Source organism: Microtus oregoni, unplaced genomic scaffold (assembly GCF_018167655.1).
Source record: "Microtus oregoni isolate MIOR12 unplaced genomic scaffold, Mior012 000028F_ref0000031, whole genome shotgun sequence".
In the NCBI taxonomy this organism is placed as follows: Eukaryota; Metazoa; Chordata; class Mammalia; order Rodentia; family Cricetidae; genus Microtus; species Microtus oregoni.
In genome coordinates, this window is record NW_024543087.1 from 19638398 (window position 1) to 19657208 (window position 18811).

Here is an 18811-nt window from a genome sequence, read left to right on the forward strand (position 1 = left end):
CTTCAAGGGGCGTGGCTCGCTACCAGCGGGGCTTGGAGATCTCTGGGCCCAGCCTTACGCTCTGCGCACGCGTAGTTCCCGAGAGGCGGAACGGCGGGCGGAGCACACGCGGCGTTTCCCGGAAGGCAGCGACTGAGTCGCAGAAGGTGGGTCAGTGTCCGCCCGGGGGCGGGGCGCAAGGCGGAAGCGCTGAGGTCAGCTGACTGGGTCTCGTGACCGCCGGGGCGGAGGCCACGCAGGCGCGTTGGTGTTCAGCGCTCGCAAGCCTGGGCGAAGATGGCGGCGTCCAGAGCGAGCCTCTGAGAGGCGGAGGGAGGAGCGGAGGGGTGGGGGCCGCGGCGCAGGAACCCGCGGCGACAGGCCCCGGCGGGGAAAAGGAAACCGAGAGGGGACGGGGCCGGCCACGCCTCATCCCGCTCGGGACTTGGAGCCGGCGGCGGGCGGAGCTCGGGCTGGAGCGCCTCCAGCCTCCGGCGAAGGTAAAGCCGCCTCCGGCTCTAGGGTTCTGCGGTACCGCTCCCACTCGCGGTGATCCGGGGCTCCGGGCAGGGACCCCTGGGCGGGCGCTGTTAAGCTGCTGCGTCCCGGAGCTGCTAAAACCAGCGGCTGCTCCTCCACTCGCTGGGGTGCCTGCGCCCGGACCCTTCCCTCCCCCGGCTCTGAGTGACATTTGCCCCGGACACTGCCCTGGCAGCCCCACCCCTCTCTCTGCCTGGTAGTCTTCTCTTCTCCCATCACTGTCCTTGTTCCCTTCTTCTCTTGGTAACTCGCCCTGACTCCGACTCCACACCTCCTTCCCCTGCGGGCTCCGCCCTCGGGATTCCCTCCTGGATGCCGGCGCCTCCGGTTTCCTTGGGTCAGCGATCCTCTTTCCTTCCTCTGGGGTCCCGCGTAGACTCGCTTTACTTTTTTTCTTTTTTCTTCCCTCGGCTCTGTTTCGATTTGATGGGAAAGGAGGAACAGCTGCTCCTCTCTTCTCCAGGCCTTTTATGAAACATCAAGTTTTCCCCCAAGGCTTTTCCTTCGTACAAGGTAACCTGGCCTGTTCACTGTTGCCGGTGCTGGATTGCTGTGGTTTCACCTCTGAAGGCGGCCTTTGGGGAAGGTGAAGCAGAGCGTGGACGCTCAGTGAAGTGGCTGTTGAGACTACACCTGCGTGCTTTTTCCCACAAAGCTCCGGGTTGTAGGATGCTAAATTAACCGCTCTTGTCTTGGAACCGTTTCCTTGATCACTTGGTGGAGGACTGATGTAAATAAAAGTCGTCCCCTTCATAGAGACGAACTCCCAAAGGACTGATTCCTTACTTCCCGGATCTGCTTTTCCCTTTTATTCTACACCGTTTAGTTTTTTGTTTGTTTGTTTCTAGTTCTTCACTGTTTAACTTTGTTTAGCTTCCAGCATAAAACCCTTTTAATTTTCAAATACAGTGTAAAACAATGTATAAGCCGCAGTATCGCAAATGGTGGCTTGGGCTGTTAATATCGCGTAGCATCCAGGGACCAGAAGTCCAAGTTGAGAAAACACCGCGTTTACTTGTTTAAAAACAGGAAGTACAACTAAGGAGGAAAAGAGGAGTCAGAGTTAAGAAATAGGGATGTAAAGACCTTAAAGCTAGGCTCCTGGGCCAATATATTTGTATTTCCTTGAGAAGCTATGCATATTTTTTCTTTTTTTTTCTTATGTGCCAGTAATAGTCTAAAACATACTAGCAAGCCTAGTTGCAAACAAATCAAGTTGTTAAGGTAAAAAATACTTTTATTCATATTTACTCAAATATTAATACCATGGATAAAAAACGTTATACAGTGTTGGACTGCATGATTTATTTGCAAGAGTTTATGTCTATTATGGATAAACAGACGATGGTTGCCCAGGTAGACAATAATAATCTGCTCTTCTTAAACTTCAGAGGAAGGTTCATAGTGGAATCTGGTTCCTAGTAAATTGGAATTGAAAAAAAAAGGCGTCTTATACCTAAGTTGGCCCTGTTCTTCGGGCAGTTGTATTTACACAGGTGAATGTGAGGTTTCTGTTGCATGGGCTTCTCCCCTGCTTCTCTGAGGGACTGAAAGCCAGCAAGGTGTAAACTAGTTTTACAGCTAATTGGTAGCCCAGTCTTATTTGCTGCTAAGGCTTTGCTCCATGTCCAGTGTTGGGCAGTGGTTAAGGTGCTGTTCTTAGTCGGTTATGCTTTCTTTTAGTTTCTGCATACCAGGGCGTTCTTTCTGTACTTAGAATATTGTTTCTGTTTACTTGTGTGTTTGTGTGCCATGATGCACATGCAGAGGTCAGAGGGCAACTTGCATGCGTGCTTCTGTTCTTCATTGTGTAGAGCCTGGGGATTGAACTCAGGCTCAGAGTTAGCTGTGATGGTTGGCTCCTTCATCATACGAGACAGGAAGATTGAACTCAGGTTGTTAGACTTGTCAGAAGGCCTCTTTACTTCCTGGGCCATCTTCATGGTATGCAGTTGTTTTGAGATACTTTTTAGTGTTTTTCACCTTCATCAGCTTCATTAAAACCTTCCTTTTTATATAAAATAATTGTTAACGTGCCTTTCACTATCCTGGAATCATTTATATCATTTAGCTTTGATTCTGCTACTAAAAGCTTTGCTTACATCTTTACAGCAATGGAAAAAAAACTAACTTCAAGTTGATTACTTCAGACTGCTTAGAGAACTGAGGAGATAGTGAACCATTAGCTCAGACCTTAAGGAGGGGTTGGAGAGGGAGGGTGAAAGCTAGGGGAGGACCTTCGGACAGTGGTTAAGAGTTCAGCAGAAGGGTTGAAAAATGGATGAAAGCGAATGTGCCAACCTAGAAGCTATTTATTATACACAGAATCCACTGTGTGCACTCCTAGAAAACTGGAGTCTGTTATTCAGACCCAGTGGAGGGGAACAGCAGCAGAGCTTTTAAAAGGTCAAGAAATTGCTCCAAATTGTTCTCTCTTTGAAACAACAAGGTTTAATATATGTGTGGGGATGATATTACAAACACACACACACGAGAGACAGAGAGATAGAGAGCGTGCACTTAGGCGAATATGGAGAAAGTAAGAATATCTAGGGGAGGGTTAGTCAGGAGACTAAAGAAGGCCATATTCCTGACCCTGTGATGTAATATAGGATTCAGACTGATACTTAATCAGGACAGAGACTACATCTCCATCTCCTGCCAGTAAATGGTCTGAATCTGTCACCCTGATCACAGAGTACTGCAGGGAAAAGCACAAGGTTACATGAAGCACAACGCAAAGGTCAGACCGATTTCTCTGGTAAATCACCTCCCACCACAGACACATATTATTCTGCAAAAGAATGAAGTCTGTGGTGCCCTAAAGTTAACTGTCACAAGGGCTTAAAGCCAGCTCAACTCCTAACTAGGTTAATGTACCCTTTGCACTCACAGCCTGGCAAAGAAGGGGATACTCATTTCTGATAACAAAATTATCCACCTTAGTTTCCACCACTCTTATGTGTCCAGCTTCCAGTGAAACAAGAAGCGTATGAAAAGCTAAGGAGGGGGTGGGGAGGAAAAAATTCCTAAGAGAGCAATTGTTATAGCTACACTCAGATTGATGTAGGTAGATAGTGCTATCCAGCAGGGAGTTTCAAGTGACCGTTAATGGTTGAGGCAGAAAACATGGTCAGATGCTGGATGATCTGAGTAATTTCAAACCACAGGAACTGAAGGACTTGAACAGAAGTCCTGGAAATGAAAAACATAGTAAAGAGATGGGGAATGCCTTTGGGCTTCCCTATTTGACACTGCTGAGAAAAACAGCAAACTCCAAGCATGGCAGCACAAAATATCTGTTCTATGTCACTAAAACATTGAAAATACATCCAAAGATTTGCAAATAGGGGCTGGAGAGATGGCTCAGTGGATAATAGAACTTGTTGCTCTATTTGGAGACCTGAGTTTGTTTTCCAATACTCATGCAAAATTACTCACAACCGCCTGTAACTCCTGCTCCAGAGGATCCAAATCCCTCCTCTGGGCTCAGCAAGGACTACATCTGCTTGCAGATAGGCACACACATACACATTTAGAAACAATAAATGTTAAAAAGTTTGGATAGTCAGGCGGTGGTGGCACGCACCTTTAATACCAGCACTCAGGAGGCAGAGGCAGGTGTCTGTCTGTGATCAAGACCAGCCTGGTCTACAGAGCAAATTCTAGGACAGCCAAGGCTCACAGAGAAACCCTGTCTCAACACCCTCCCCCACTCCCAAAGAGTCTGGAAATAGCAACAGGTTTTTTTCCCCACATTAATAGGTAAAACTTAAGTCTACAGAGATAGAGAGAGAGAGAAGGAAAAATTAGTTTTTAAGTTCTGTAAGATTTTGTAAGGGAAATTAGGAGTGTATTTCACTTGTATCATGTAAAATTAGAAGGTTAGACAATAATACAAAGGATGAGGAGATATAGAAAATGCTCTGAAATATTTTCTTTCAAGGTAGAATGGTCAAAGTTCTATTAGAGTTCTAGTGTGTATTTTAAATATATATATATAATATAAAACACACATATATATACAAACATGCTTGCATATACATATATAGACTATATATATTTGCTATGTGCAAGTGTACATGTGTATACACGCACACACCACAATAGGTGTATAGTCTGCAAGATTCCCTCTGTGAAAGATAGGTAAAAATAAAAGGGTGGAGAAAGATATTCCGTGAAACCTAAAGATAGCTCCATCAACTACATTAATAGACAGAATTGGCTTTATGGCATATTGTACAGGCAAAATTTCCAAGAATATAGTCTTAATTGTACAACATAAACCTAGAAAAATTCTAGAAGACAGGAAGACATTTGTTGGAATGTTAGTTTTTAGATAGTATACCAAAAAATACCCATAAAAAAAAAGATACAGATTTGGCCAACAAATGATAAAAACGTGCTGTACATTTAAGAAAATAACCACACCTGTCTGGTAGCATTTAAAGATGAAAAGCATTTATGATAAAATATAATCAGTTCTGCTATAACAAGGCCATGTGCTTTCCTAAAAATCACTTTGTTATGTAAAATTGAATAAAAACAGGATTTATCTCAAACATAGGTTAGGATCACAGAAACGGGAAGCTTTAAGTAGCACATGTAAAACAATGGGGGCTTGGAAGCAGCACTGTTGGCATGTATCTGGCACTTGGTTAACTGCCTATGGAAGTGAGCATTGCGAGGGGTATTGAGTTACTGTAAGTTTTGAAAGGAGGAAATGAAGTTGTATGGTGTTCACATGAACTGTCGTTCATTGATCTGTGGTGTGCATGTGCATGCTTTGAGAATTTCTCGGTGGCTCTGCTGAGCTGAAATGTTTTCTGCATTCATCTTGTTTCCTGGTGGCTTTTGAAAGCAGCAGATGTGAAATGGGAATCATACTCCTCCGCGTGTTGAGTATATTCTCGGCAGATACCATGTCCCTGAACTGTAGCCCCAGCCCAGTGTACCAGCCATGTTGGGATAAATTAATACATTATCAAAATGGCGTTGTAGCAGAACTGACCATATGCATTTCAATATACAAATAAGGATGACCACACACACCACAGTAAACACTGAAATTGTCAGAGATGTGCACCTTTGCATAGAATCAGTTTGTGACAGGCATGGATGGGTACACGTTTGTCATCTTGGTGACTCAAATACTGCAAGTGGAATTGCTGTTAGCTTTGTTTTCTGAACTGAACAAGGTAAATATAGTCTCTCAATTTATAGTAACTGTTGTGCTGGAAATTGGTGTACATTAAGCCCAATTGAATATATTTTGTGTTTTACATTGAAATTGAATTAGATTGTGGGACTAGTTCATTATAAATAGGTTTTCCTCTATGCAAATGAGCATTTGGACATTGAGGACAGGTTTTCTGGTCTGTTTGTGTCTGTGTCTGTTTCTGTGTCCTTAACTGGAAGTGTCCCTGGAGGCCAGAGAGAGCGTTAGATGCCCTGGATTTGGGGTTTTAGGCTGTTGTGAGTCCCTTGATGTGGGTGTGTGAAGCTGAACTCAGTAAGGTCTTCTGGACAATCAGTTCATGCTCTTAACCACTGAGCCATTTCTCCAGCCCCTAGTTCAAAATTTAATTCAGTATTTTAAACATGTTTTCCTTCTGGAGCAGTGTACTTTTGCTGAGTGCCTGCCAGTCCATAACCCCCTCTTGTTACAGACACTGATGCATAGTCATGGGAACTCCCCAGAGAGTCACTGATTTAGGGAATATCCTTTTATTAACTAGCTGAAGCCAGGGCATGGTTATTGTCGTTTTCAGTGACTTAAGACACAATTACTTGTGAAAAGGTGCATCCAATTTGGCATACTTATGCACAGTTATATCCGTGTGCTCTTAACTTTATTCAACAATCCACATACTGAACCTTTGGACTGCTTATGAAGAAATATGATTTCTAAAACAGGGTCAAAAGCAATGGGTTTTGCCATGTTTCCTTTGGTAGACCTCACCACCTGAGCAGCTCATGTATTTCGCCCACATCCTGAGCACTGGTTTGTATTTGACTAACAGATAGGAAACAAAACTCCTAAAGCAGTCTGTAGTAATTATTCTCGTGCGCTGCCTTTAACCATAGTTATCGAATTTAAAGAACAACTAAGGTTTGCATGGATCAGGATTTCTTTCATAGATCCAAAATTCTATACCAACTTTACTGAAAGTTGGACTTTTACAGGCGTCTCTGATTTGTGTTCCTTTGGTATTTTTCCTGTAGATTCCCCTTACCCTCAAGTTGTAGTCACAATTCAGAATGTATTTTGAGTATTTATCAAATTTTAGAGCAGATTAGCTACATTTCCCCCAAACCTTTAAGTCACTTGCTTAATTTTTAAAACTAGAATATTCTTCTTTAAAGGTAAATCTGTGGGTTATAACCCTGTGGGAAGGTAGAAGCTGCTCCTGGTAGTTAGTATGGGTGAAAGAGAAATTTTTGCCACATAAACTGCCTTTATTTTAATATTATTTCTTATGTATGGGTGTTGACTATAAAACATAACTAGACTATGTTTGCTGCAGGGTTAAAGGGAAAGCAGGTTAAAACATAGCCATCAAAGATCTCCCTTGCCGACTAGGGCCTCCTTACCATGGTAGAGCTTAACTTTGAGGTGTCTGCTACCTGAGCTTAATCATCCAGAGTGTGTTGTTCTTGCAAAAGCAAGCAAGATTCTGCTTTGAGATACAATGAAATAGAAATAAGGAATAGAAAGTCTGAAAAATATGTAGGAATTAGAATATATAAATAAATCATCAGCAGCACAGATTTTAAAAGAACTGAGCACATTTCTGAAAAGATGAATATTCTTTCAGATGGAATAGATTAAATATTTTTCAGTTTTGGAAAGGGCAAAGTCACAATATATTTTCTATGAAAAATTTAAAATTTTAAATAATAGATAAATCTATCTAGAATGAAAACTGTTCTCTCAGATGGAATCAACATATGTATGATTAAAATAGGAAGATGCCTCAGTTGGAATCAACATATGCATAATTAAAATAGATCTCTCTCAGCTCAGCATTTGATTTATATTGAAGTAGGAAGGACAATAAAATTAACTGTTGTGATGAGGTTGGAAGGTATCTCAGCACAGCATAAGATCCCAAGTTCAATACCCAGAACCCATTTCAAAAAGCCAGGCATGGTAGCATCTGTAATCTCAGTACTGGGAAGGTGGGACCAGTGGATTCCCTGGGCTCACTCACAGATCACCTTAGAGTAAGCTGTAGGTTCCAGGCCACTGACAGACCTTGTCTACAAACAAACAAAAAGAAGGTCCTGATGAACAACTCTGGAGATTGGCCTTGGCTTTGGTCTGCACACCTGGGCACACAGTTAGCTGCTGTGGTACATAAGCCCAGTCCTTCTCCATGAAGACCATACTAAGAGTACCTTCAGATTTAGGAGTTGCCTTTTAATTACCACCCCACTTCATGAAGAAATTTCTTAATGTTTTGACATTTTAAGAAAGAATGAAGCAGAACTGAGATTATTAATACTGGCATGGCAAATAATACAATAGCACACTGTAACTTCTGGACAGTTATTGGGGTATATGATCGTCATTCAAACATAGATGTTACTGTTTGCTTCCCTGTTTTGTGACAGCATTTTTCTCTAGGGGTCAATCTCTTCAAGTTAAGGGGCATTAAACGGGGTGTACTGAAACCATAGTGATCTGTTTCTTGCTATTTTAAGGTTATTGTAGGGTATTACACACACACAGTATTTACTTGTTCTTTCCAAATAAAATACTTAAACTTAGTCATACATTAAAAAGAAAGTTTTTTAAAAAAATGACCTGGGTACAGTACTTTATGTCCCAGTTATTGTGGGTTACTGAGGCTGGAGGATCACCTGGTTGTAAGAGTTTGAAGGCAGCACCCTGACTAAAAACAGAAAGAAAACAGGGTTAAAGTTCAAGTGACAGGTTTATCCAGACACAGCACATTTTATCCAAAACAGTTTAGGTGTAGCTTTTAAATCTGGGTAAAAATTAATATTCTGCTAGCCATTTTTTAACCCTTTGTTTGAAACAGTACTAGGCTAGTAGTATAATTTAAATAGATTTCAAATCTGATTGTGAACACTAGATTTTTAAGAACCAGTGAAAAGGATTCTTCTTTAGTTAATTGCTGCCTAGGTGGTGGTTCCCATGAGATAAGTTGCTATCCCTGTCTGCACTGTTAGATGGCTTTCACAGGGAACAGTGAACAGCGACTCCAGGGAAAGCTTCTTCAGGAAAGTAAGGCTTGCTTGCAAGTTTTCCTCAGCATTGTCCCGTAAACATGCCACTGTAGGCCAAGTTGGAAGAACTTTGTATCAGACTCTGGCATGCCTTCCTCCTGCATCTTAACCTCTGTCATCGCTTTATTACACTTCTGTCTGTCTTTATCCATATGTCAGTCCATCTTAATTTTTGATGCATTTCAGAGCAAAGTCATGCTCTTAATTCATTACCTGAGAGCAAATTCTATACTTAGATTTCATAGTCTCAAAATGAGAAAATTAGTCTCTTCCCGATATTCCAAATTGTCATATTTATATAAGAATTACTTTCAGGGGCTGGAGAGATGGCTCAGAGGTTAAGAGCATTGCCTGCTCTTCCAAAGGTCCTGAGTTCAATTCCCAGCAACCACATGGTGGCTCACAACCATCTGTAAAGGGGTCTGGTGCCCTTTTCTGGCCTGCAGGCATACACACAGACAGAATATTGTATACATAATAAATAAATAAATAAATATTTTTTTAAAAAAGAAATACTTTCAGATAGTTGTGTAAAATGTACACTTTTGTTGTTGTTTTGTTTTGAGATAGGGTTTCTCTGTGTTAGTGCCCTAGCTGACTTGGAACTTGCTCTGTAGCTATGTAGACCAAACTGGCCTTGAACTCTCAGAGACCCATCTTCCTCTGCCTCCGAAGTGCTGGGATTAAAGGCGTGCATCACCACCGCCCGGCTAAAAATGTATACTTTTAACAGATGAAAAACCTGCTTACTCCAATTCCTATGTTCATTTTTTTTTTATTTTTTAGTGTTTTTGTTCATCCTTAGCTACCAAGTCCTTTGAATTTATTTAACGCAAGCCAGGCATATGTGCTTAATTTACTGTGCACGCAGCCTTTTTTACTTATAGTCTGGTTGTAGTCTGCTTCAGGCTATGTCTGTGCAGCTCGCTTCAGTGTCAGCTTGATGTAGGGCTCTGCTCACTGGACTCAGATTTTTCCCCTTCCCTCCCCTCTCTCCCCTCCTTTTCATCCTTCTTTTCTGTGCGTCAAATCAAAGCCATGTATCTCCTCAAGACCACTATAATTTTATTCATAAATGATTGTAAATGGGTACCAGCATTACTATCAGTAATATATGAAAATGCAAGACGGTTATTCGAAAGCACAAAGCATGAAATTCATTGAAAAGAGTGACTCGTGCCAAACACTGTGATAGTTGACCTGTGCGCTATCCCCGAGGCCAGCCCCAACCCTTTTTATTTTGTATTGTTTTGAAGCAGTCTTGATATTCGTCTTTATACTTATTCAAATGCATTCTCCTACCTCAGCCTCCCAAGTTTCAGGATTATAAACATATACCACCATGCCTGCCAAAGCCTGAATTTTAATTTGACATTTTAACCTTTATTACATTTCTATCAAAAGAATAACCTGAGATGTTGCAAAGAAATTACAGTAGTGATCTACCAAACTATAGAGTGGAAACCTTTGAAGCCGACCTGCCAGCTAGTGGAGCATAGTTTAGTTAAAGGGTGGCATGCAAATATGCTTTTCCCTCCTCAAAAGCAAGTGTAAATCTTGGCATTAGGATGAGGGAGGGGGACTTGATCGGGGGAGGGGGAGGGAAATGGGAAGCGGTGGCAGGGACGAGGCAGAAATTCTTAATAAATAAATAAATTTAAAAAAAAAGAAATAAGCCAAGCTAAGGCTGGGCATTCATAAGTAAGAAAGAAAAAAAAAAGAAAAAAAAAGAAATGGAACGTTCTTGCAGGAATGAATTTAGCTGATAGTTTTTGTCTTGCTTTCTTTTTTGTTTGTTTTGATTTTTCAAGATGATGTTTCCCTAGGTAGCCCTGGCTATCCTGGAACGTGTTCTATAGACCAGACTGGCCTCAAACTTACAGAGATCCTCCTGCCTCTGCCTCCTGAGTGCTGAGATTAAAAGCATAAGTCATCACTGCTCTGCCTTCGTTGATAGTTTTAGCAAGTGGCCCACCTAGTGGGCGAAGGCTGGCAGGACAGAATCCCATTCTACCATTTATCATCTTTTTAAGCTGTGCCTGTGAAAAGAGACTCTTACTGACATTACCTGCTTGATGCTTCTCTGTACCCGGAGGTCTGCAGTTTTCTTCATGAATAATAAAGAATAATGGCTGCTTAAGTGTTTTTGTCCATTAACAATTATATTTAAACTCCTTAGAGCTTATTAAAAATAGAGAAGAGATAATGATGGGACATTAAGTTTATTCATGAATTTTCTTTCATTCTTTTTTTTTTTCTCAAAAGTCACAAGTGGTTAAGTAAAAATTGTGAGTGCTGATGAAGTCAACAGAACCCGGTTCTTTTGAAGTTAGAAATTCTAGGTGATACACAGTAAGTCCTTCATCTATTGGGAATAGGTTCCCAGATACTCAGTGAATTGTAAACCAGCTGGTAGTGCTGAACTCTTGTTTGCTGTGTTTCTCTCTCTCTCTCTCTCTCTCTCTCTCTCTCTCTCTCTCACACACACACACACACACACTACCTTTTTCACCTCAGCTAATCACGTATCAGTATGGCCGCGGCTTTTGAAATTGATATGACTGCAAAACTCATGATTTTTCCTTCACAGTCCATGAGAGGAAGTATTCTTTTCATCATAGACATTAGCATCCTTAATGTGCACACTTCCTTTCCTTATTGAGAACATTACCCTTTCACTGGAGGGAACTCACATGTATGTCCACGTTGCCAGCATCTCTACTCCTTGGTGTTGGGTCCATTGTGAAGTAAAATAAGCGTACGCTAACAAAACAGTGCCACACCGTGACAAGCAGTCTGATTATAAGAGGCTACCAGGTGACTAATGTCCTCAGAAGCATGCACAGTGGAGCAGAGGGAGTTAGATCTCATCACATGACTGAGACAGTATGCAGTATAAAACTTTAAATTGTTTCTGAAAGTTTCTTTTTTTTAAATTTTTTTAAATATTTATTTATTATGTATACAATGTTCTGTCTGTGTGTATGTCTGCAGGCCAGAAGAGGGCGCCAGACCTCATTACAGATGGTTGTGAGCCACCATGTGGTTGCTGGGAATTGAACTCAGGACCTCTGGAAGAGCAGGCAATGCTCTTAACCGCTGAGCCATCTCTCCAGCCCAGCTGAGCCATCTCTCCAGCCCTGAAAGTTTCTACATAGCATTTTCAGACCATGATTAACTAAGGTAGCTGACACAGCATGTAGGTTGAGTTGCTCTACATTGAATTATAGAAGGTTGGTATTAATAGAAGATGTAGTGCCAATTCTAGTTGGTCTTAATAATAAAAACCTGGAGTTGGATATTGGGGTAAATGCTGAAGATCAGAGAGACAAGGGAGCAAGCCAGAGCCACCCCATACCTCGCCAACTTCTCAGCCAGAAAGGGACCAAGCTCCTTTTCCACCCTGCCTTATCACTTCCTCCTTGGGCCTAGCCATATCATTTCATGTTTCCTCCTCCCAGGGGCTGGGATTAAAGGCATGGTCACCACTGCCTGGCATCTGTGGTTAACTAGTGCTAGCTCCGCACTCTGATCTCCAGACAAGCTTTATTTGTTATAGCACAAACAAAATATCACCACCAAAAGATATAGGGGGATCATGTGATATCATCCCCCCCCATGCCCTAACGTATACTTGGAAATAAAAGGGGAATGGAAATGCACGGGAGATTGTGGGCAGTGGTGGCACTTGCCTTTATTCCCAGCACTTGGGAGGGATCACAGAGACCCAGCTGGAGGATCTCTGTGAGTTGAGGCCATCCTGGTCTACAGAGAGAGTTCCAGGATAGCCAGAGCTGTTATACAGAGAAAACCCTGTCTTGAGAATCAAACAATGAACAAAAGAATTTGTGTATCTGGAGTATAGTTAAAGAATGATAGTTGCTAGTTAATATTCATTCCTGAGTCTTTGTTCTGAGTTAATTACTTAACTAAGTTGTCTCCTTTAGTCCATACCACTCTTTGAACAGATATTCATCCCTATTTTATAGGTGACTGTAACTCAGAGAAACTAAGAAATTTGTTCAACCTAAACATCAGTGAGTGGTCTGCCTTTGGTACTGCCTTTGGTACTGCCTTTGGCAGTAAGTAGTATTTCTTTAAATTTACCGTTCTTACCTTGGTAGTAGATGTATGCTGATGTAGTACATGGACCAGTAGTTCTGGGATCTGTGCCACAGCTGCCAAGGTATATCTCCTGACCACTGCTCCAAGCATCCCCGACTTACTGCCACACTTTTTCTGTGGTTCGTTTGAAGTTTTTCTAGTTCTTCCCTGGATGGTACACTGTCAACACACCCTCTTCGCCTCTCTTCTCGTCCTAAAGCTTGGCTCGGAACTAGCCCAAGCTAGCCTCATCATGGTGATACTCCTTCCTCAACTTCCTAAGTGCTGGTATTATACTCATTCGTCACCATCTCTAGCTGTATTTCTTGTGTTTTCTGCTTTGTGTGAATTGCTGCTGCATTTTGTGAGTTTGTTTAGAAGTCTGATGGTAGTCTGAAAGAGTTCATTCAGTTTTCAGGCCACGTGCTCCTCACCGGATAAAGTGTGTTAAAAAATTACCAGAGGTTTTCCTGACAGTATAAATAAACTTGAAAATTTAGGAAGGTTAATGTCACCCTGCTGAGCAATGGGTCCCAACTTCAGACCTCATTTAGCCTGGCTATTTATTTGAGTTTTTCAAGACAGGGTTTCTCTGTAGCTTTGGAGCCTGTCCTGGAACTCCCTCTGTAGACCATAGCCTAATTATTTCTAAAGTGCTCAGAGTTAGTTAAAATACCCTTTTTGTGAAATCTCCTCAAACAGTACCTGAAGTCATGCATGGATAGATTGTTGTCACGTGTTTGTTTGGAACACTCTGGAAAAAGTCAAGAGGGCAGCAAGCTGTAAGAGGAAGTGCTCTATGCTGTACTCATGGGTGGTGGGATAGTGCCGCTTTGGAGTCTGCCTGTATTTACTGTGGTCATTCGTTTGTTTGAATTTGCAGTTTCAAAAGCCACTTCCTACAGGTGTTTGATCCTTTCCAGATAAAGATAACAATTGAAATCAGTTTTGGTTAGCTCAGGGACATGCTGTCAAAAGATACATGAGTAATTACATGGCCGAAATGGATTTCCTGAGGTTGAGGGAATATAGGAAAACTTGCATCAAGTGTATAGAGTGAAGAGTTTAAGCAGGTTGTACCAGAGCCTGACCCAACCATTTAATTAGCTGTGTAACCTTAGCATATAATTAAACTTCTCTAACTCAGTTTTCTTGTCAACAAAATGGGAACCATCAGGACAAGAGAATTTGATAAATGTGTGGTAGATGCCTAGCCCAGTCACTAGCAACCGAGTACTTGGTAAGAGTTGCTTTGTAATCAATTTTAGGACATGCCATACAGTTAGAATAGGATCACAGTCTTCCAGCCTTCAAGTATCCTTCAATGAAAGTATTATGATTTCTATTTTGAGACTGTGCAGATATTAATAACAGCTCTGAATTACCTCATTTGTAAGGTTACTTGACTACTTGGAGCCCTGTCTCCTGCTCCTCTGCTCCCATTATGAAGACATACTTATGTGAGTATACCACAACTAAAGGAAAAGGCTTTCATGCCAAGGAGCAGTTCCCGGTGCCTATGGAGGTCAAAAGAGGTCATTGGAACCCCTGGAGCTGGAGTGAAAGATGGTCGTGAGCCAAGTGTGGGTGCTAGGAATTGAACCGAGGTCCTCTTCAAGAACAAGTATTCTAAACCTCTGAACCATCTTTTCAGTCCCACCTATAGGAATCTTGATATGTAAGATTTGAGTAATTCTGTAGTTCTGTTTCTTTTCTGCTGCCAGGCTAATCCTCATCGGGAATGTAGTTTTCCTTTAATAAGTAATCCTGGTAGCCTTTGGTTTTGCTTTTATAGTATGTATTAGACCTTCTGTCTGTCTTCGCCTCAAAATCTTCTCAGTGTGTTTTCATCTTTCCTGAAACTCATTCTTCTGTGAATGGTAGGCACCAGCCTGTTCTGAATCAGTGACATTCATGGATTCATTCTTCATATACTTTCTTTAAGAATTCATAAATCTCTATTGTCATTAATTGCAGAATTATTTTGCCTTGGTTCCCCTGTGGATTTTTTAGGGCTCATATCTTTTTCTTAATTCTATGTAGCTCAGGCTGGTCTCTCGTTATCTTTTAGCTTTAACCATGCAAGTGCTGAGATGCCTAGCATGTGCCTGCAGTCAGGCCTTTATAGTATTTCTCAGGTAACATTATTTCCCTTCTCAGATCTCAGGCCTTTATAGTATTTCTCAGGTAACATTATTTCCCTTCTCAGATCTCAGGCCTTTATAATATTTCTCTGATTTTTACTTTGTAGTCTGTAGTAATAAGGGCGGCGGGGCTGCATCCCCAGCACCCTGGCTGCCCACATGGCTAGCTTATGCTCCAAAATAACAACACGGAAACTATATTCTTTTAAACACTGCTTGGCCCTTTAGCTCTAGCCCTTACAGGCTAATTCTCACATCCCGATCAACCCATCTCTAATAATCTGTGAGCACCGGTCTTACCGGGAAAGGTTCAGCATGTCTAACCTGGCGGCTTGCTTCATCGCGTGCGTCTGCCTGGGAGAGCAGAGCATGGCATCTCTCTGAGGCGTCTGCTCCCGCTCCCGAGAGGAGAGCTGTGGAGTCTGAGCTCACTTCCTCTTCCTCCCAGCGTTCTGTTCTGTTTACTCCTCCCACCTATCTTCTAACCAATAAAATGGGCCAAGGCAGTTCCTTTATTAGCCAATGACCTTCCTCCATCAATAGTCCTTAATGGTATCAGCTAGGTTCTCTTCAAGATAATTTTTTTTTCTTTTTTAGTTTGTCCGAAATAGAGCTTTGGTATAGACTAGGTCATTCTGTTTCCTTCAGTGTGGACCAAGAATTCAAATCCCATTCTTCAGTGTCAGCCATTCACCTTTCTGTCCATTTTATCATTCCAGCCCCCGCCCCTTTGTATATATGAGGGGAAACTATCTATATTATATGTGTAGTTCAGGTATTTTGTTGTTGTTTTTTTTAAAGTCTTTGGTAATATCTCAGTTTCTTTTCAGCATAACTACTGCAAATGATTCAGAAGGACGGGATGTTGATGGGTTTAATAAATTTTGGTTGGCTCTTCAAGTTACATCAAATGCAAAATACAGAAATAAGTGTCATACCCATTCAAACAAAAGTCACACCAACTCAAGCAAAGGGTCACACCCACTCATAGTATCAGACCACCTCAAAGCAAAGGGTCACATGAGCTGTCCAGACTGCATTTTCTTGATGCTCACCAATAAGAAAATGCAAGTTAACTGTAAGATAAATTTCTTCTTTCTGATAATTAATAAAAACTCAAAAATTGGTGGTGTTCTTCTGTTCCTTAGAGCATGAATTAATGGTACTTTTCTCAAAGATTTGGCAGATTCTTGTTTGGACTGCCACTCTTAGAGCATCAGGCTTTAAGTGGTCATTAGAACTGCCCACAGGATTGCCACATTACGTTCACTCATGCAGATGCTTCTCCAGTGCAGCTGTTTTATGTCAGTCTCTCCTGTGGACTCCAGGGACGCATTTGTGAGCTACTAGGACTAGATAGATAACTGAGCTTTAGACTGTGAAGAATGCTGTGAGGAAAACAAGGACTTAAAAGAATAGAAGTGCAGACAAGAGGGTGCTAACTGGGTAGGGTAGATCTCACTGTAAACGGGATGGTGAGCATAGATTTGAAGGAGAGGACAGTGCAAGCTACAGACTATCTGGGGGAAGAGCATTTTGTCTAGAGGCTAAAAACTCAGGTGGTGGTTTAACAACAAGGAGGAAGAATGAAGGCTCTCTTTGCCCTTCTAGTGTATACTTAGGAAACGAAAACATTTCCACAACAGCTCGCACACATATGTCATAGCAAGCAGTGTTATGTATAATAACCAGAAGGAAGAAACAACACAACTGTCCCTCAGTAGATGAATGAACAAAATACATCTGCAAACAGTAGAACATCATTTGCCAAGATCCCTTATATGGGCAGAAACAATAGCAGAAAGTCTATTTCTCACTGCCAGGTGCTGGGGGAAGAGATCCAAGGTATAACTGTCAGTGAGGATCTGTTTTGGTGTTTGTTTGAGACAAGGTCTTACCATACCCAGGCTGGCCTGGAACTCACTGTAGACTAGGCTGGCCTCAAACTCAGGAGATTTGTCTTGCTTCCTAAGTGCTGGGATTAAAGGTATGTACCACCACGCCCAGTGACAGCTGGTGTCTTGGGGTGATGAAAAGATTTTTGAGTTGGTGATGGCTGTAGAATGTTTATGCATAGACCAAACAGAATCATGTACTTAAGATGGTGAATTTATGGCCTGTGAATTAATTTCAAAAGGGAGTTGAAGTATGTAAAGATGTAAAGCAAGTTTAAGCAAGCTGTAATTCCTATTGTTCCATTTGAATTATTTACACTTTGGTGAAGTATCTTACAGTAAGTTTTAGCATGCGTTTCTAGTAAGGCCAGGGAGAAGAGGCCACTTCACAGCTGAGAAACCAGGTCCCACATTCTTCCTTAGTTTTTTGTGTAAGTTTTGATGTATCTTCAGAAGATCACCAACTTTTCATTAATAGTAACACAAATCCTGTCTTTCAAAGTTACTTAAAGAATTTAAGTGTTTCATTTTTGCTTTTTGTTTTTTTACTTCCATAAAATAAGTTATTTCTGGGTTTTGTGTATTGCTAGGCTACAGTCAGTAGATACGGCACAGCTTTATTCTCACTGCAGTGCGTCACAAACCCAGCAACCCTTATCTGTTTTTGCTCTGTCCAGCCGAGGATTCTACTAATCAGACTGCCATAAAAGTCTGTGAATGCTCATCTTCAATCTCTTTATTGCCTTGATATAGTCTGGTAATAAAGTTTACAGATAGATGCTCTTTGCATAGTGCTGTTCTAGCATGGTCAGGAAGTGGAATACTGTCTAGTCTTAAATATTTTCTCAATATTTAATTTTATGGGGAAAGATTATTCTGTAGAGGTGCATGGTGATCTTAGGGTGGGTTGTTTGTTTTGAGATAGGGCCTCACTGTGTAGCTCTGGCTATCCTGGAACTCACAGAGGTCTGCCTGCCCCTGCTTCCTGAGTGCTGAGATCAAAGGTGTTCGCTATTATACTCAGTCCAGTTTCCTCTCCTCTCCTCTCCTCTCCTCTCCTCTCCTCTCCTCTCCTCTCCTCTCCTCTCCTCTCTCCCCTCCCCTCCCCTCCCGTCTCCTCCCCTCCCTTCCTCTCCTCTTCCCTCCCCTCCCCTCCCCTCTCCTCCTCTCTCCCCTTCTCTTTCATTTTTGTAAATATAAAAAGGGAGGATTCAGTGTATATTGGTATATTTTAGGATGAAAGATATCTTATGAGCATTTTGTATTTCTTTTTGTGATATGTACTACTTTCCTAATTTAGAGAGTTTCTTATTTGTAAATTCTGAGTTAATACTGCTCCCTAAAGTACTAAGGGACAGCAGTGTGGCCAGCCCTTAGCTGTGCAACAGAAACTTTCTGTAATTGATTTGACTCTTAATAATTAATTTTAGGTGCTCACAATGTGCCAAGTCACTGTTTAAAAGTATTAGAGGTAAAGATTAATTTTCTCATCTGAAAACTTATACTAGATTTCCTTGTACTCAGGATGTTGATTGAGGACAGCTCTTGTCTTTAAGCAACGCAGACCAGTGGTTCTAGTGAAAAGGTAGTGGTTGAGGATGCAATCATGATATGGTACTGAACACAGTATTGATGTCTCATGTCCTTAAGTACTTTGTGGCAATGCAGAGCTAGGGAACAGAGAGATACTGTCCCTTACTGTGAGAGATTCAGGAAAAATTAACATTGTATAACACTGTATTAAGGGAATCCATACCTTTGTCTTCCAGGTTTCAGCACAAAATGAACATAATTAGGGAAAATAAGGATCTGGCATGTTTCTACACAACCAAGCACTCATGGAGGGGAAAGTAAGTATGCTTTGCTTTACACTTCTGAACTTCCATAGAGTAT

General features: G+C 41.6%; 1 protein-coding gene across 3 annotated transcripts in view; it reads left to right on the forward strand.

Annotated features, from left to right (window-relative positions):
* Positions 1–255: 255 nt before the first annotated feature.
* Dnajc13 (DnaJ heat shock protein family (Hsp40) member C13) overlaps positions 256–18811 on the forward strand; it is a 123249-nt gene continuing 104693 nt past the window's right edge. For all 3 annotated transcript variants that reach the window (XR_005976505.1, XM_041677122.1, XM_041677123.1), the window contains exons 1-2: positions 256–479; positions 18688–18768. Coding sequence is in view for 2 of the 3 variants with exons in the window: in XM_041677122.1 (XP_041533056.1) it covers positions 18701–18768 (68 nt within the window). In the remaining variant the exon portion in view is untranslated. The remainder of the gene's footprint in view (positions 480–18687; positions 18769–18811) is intronic.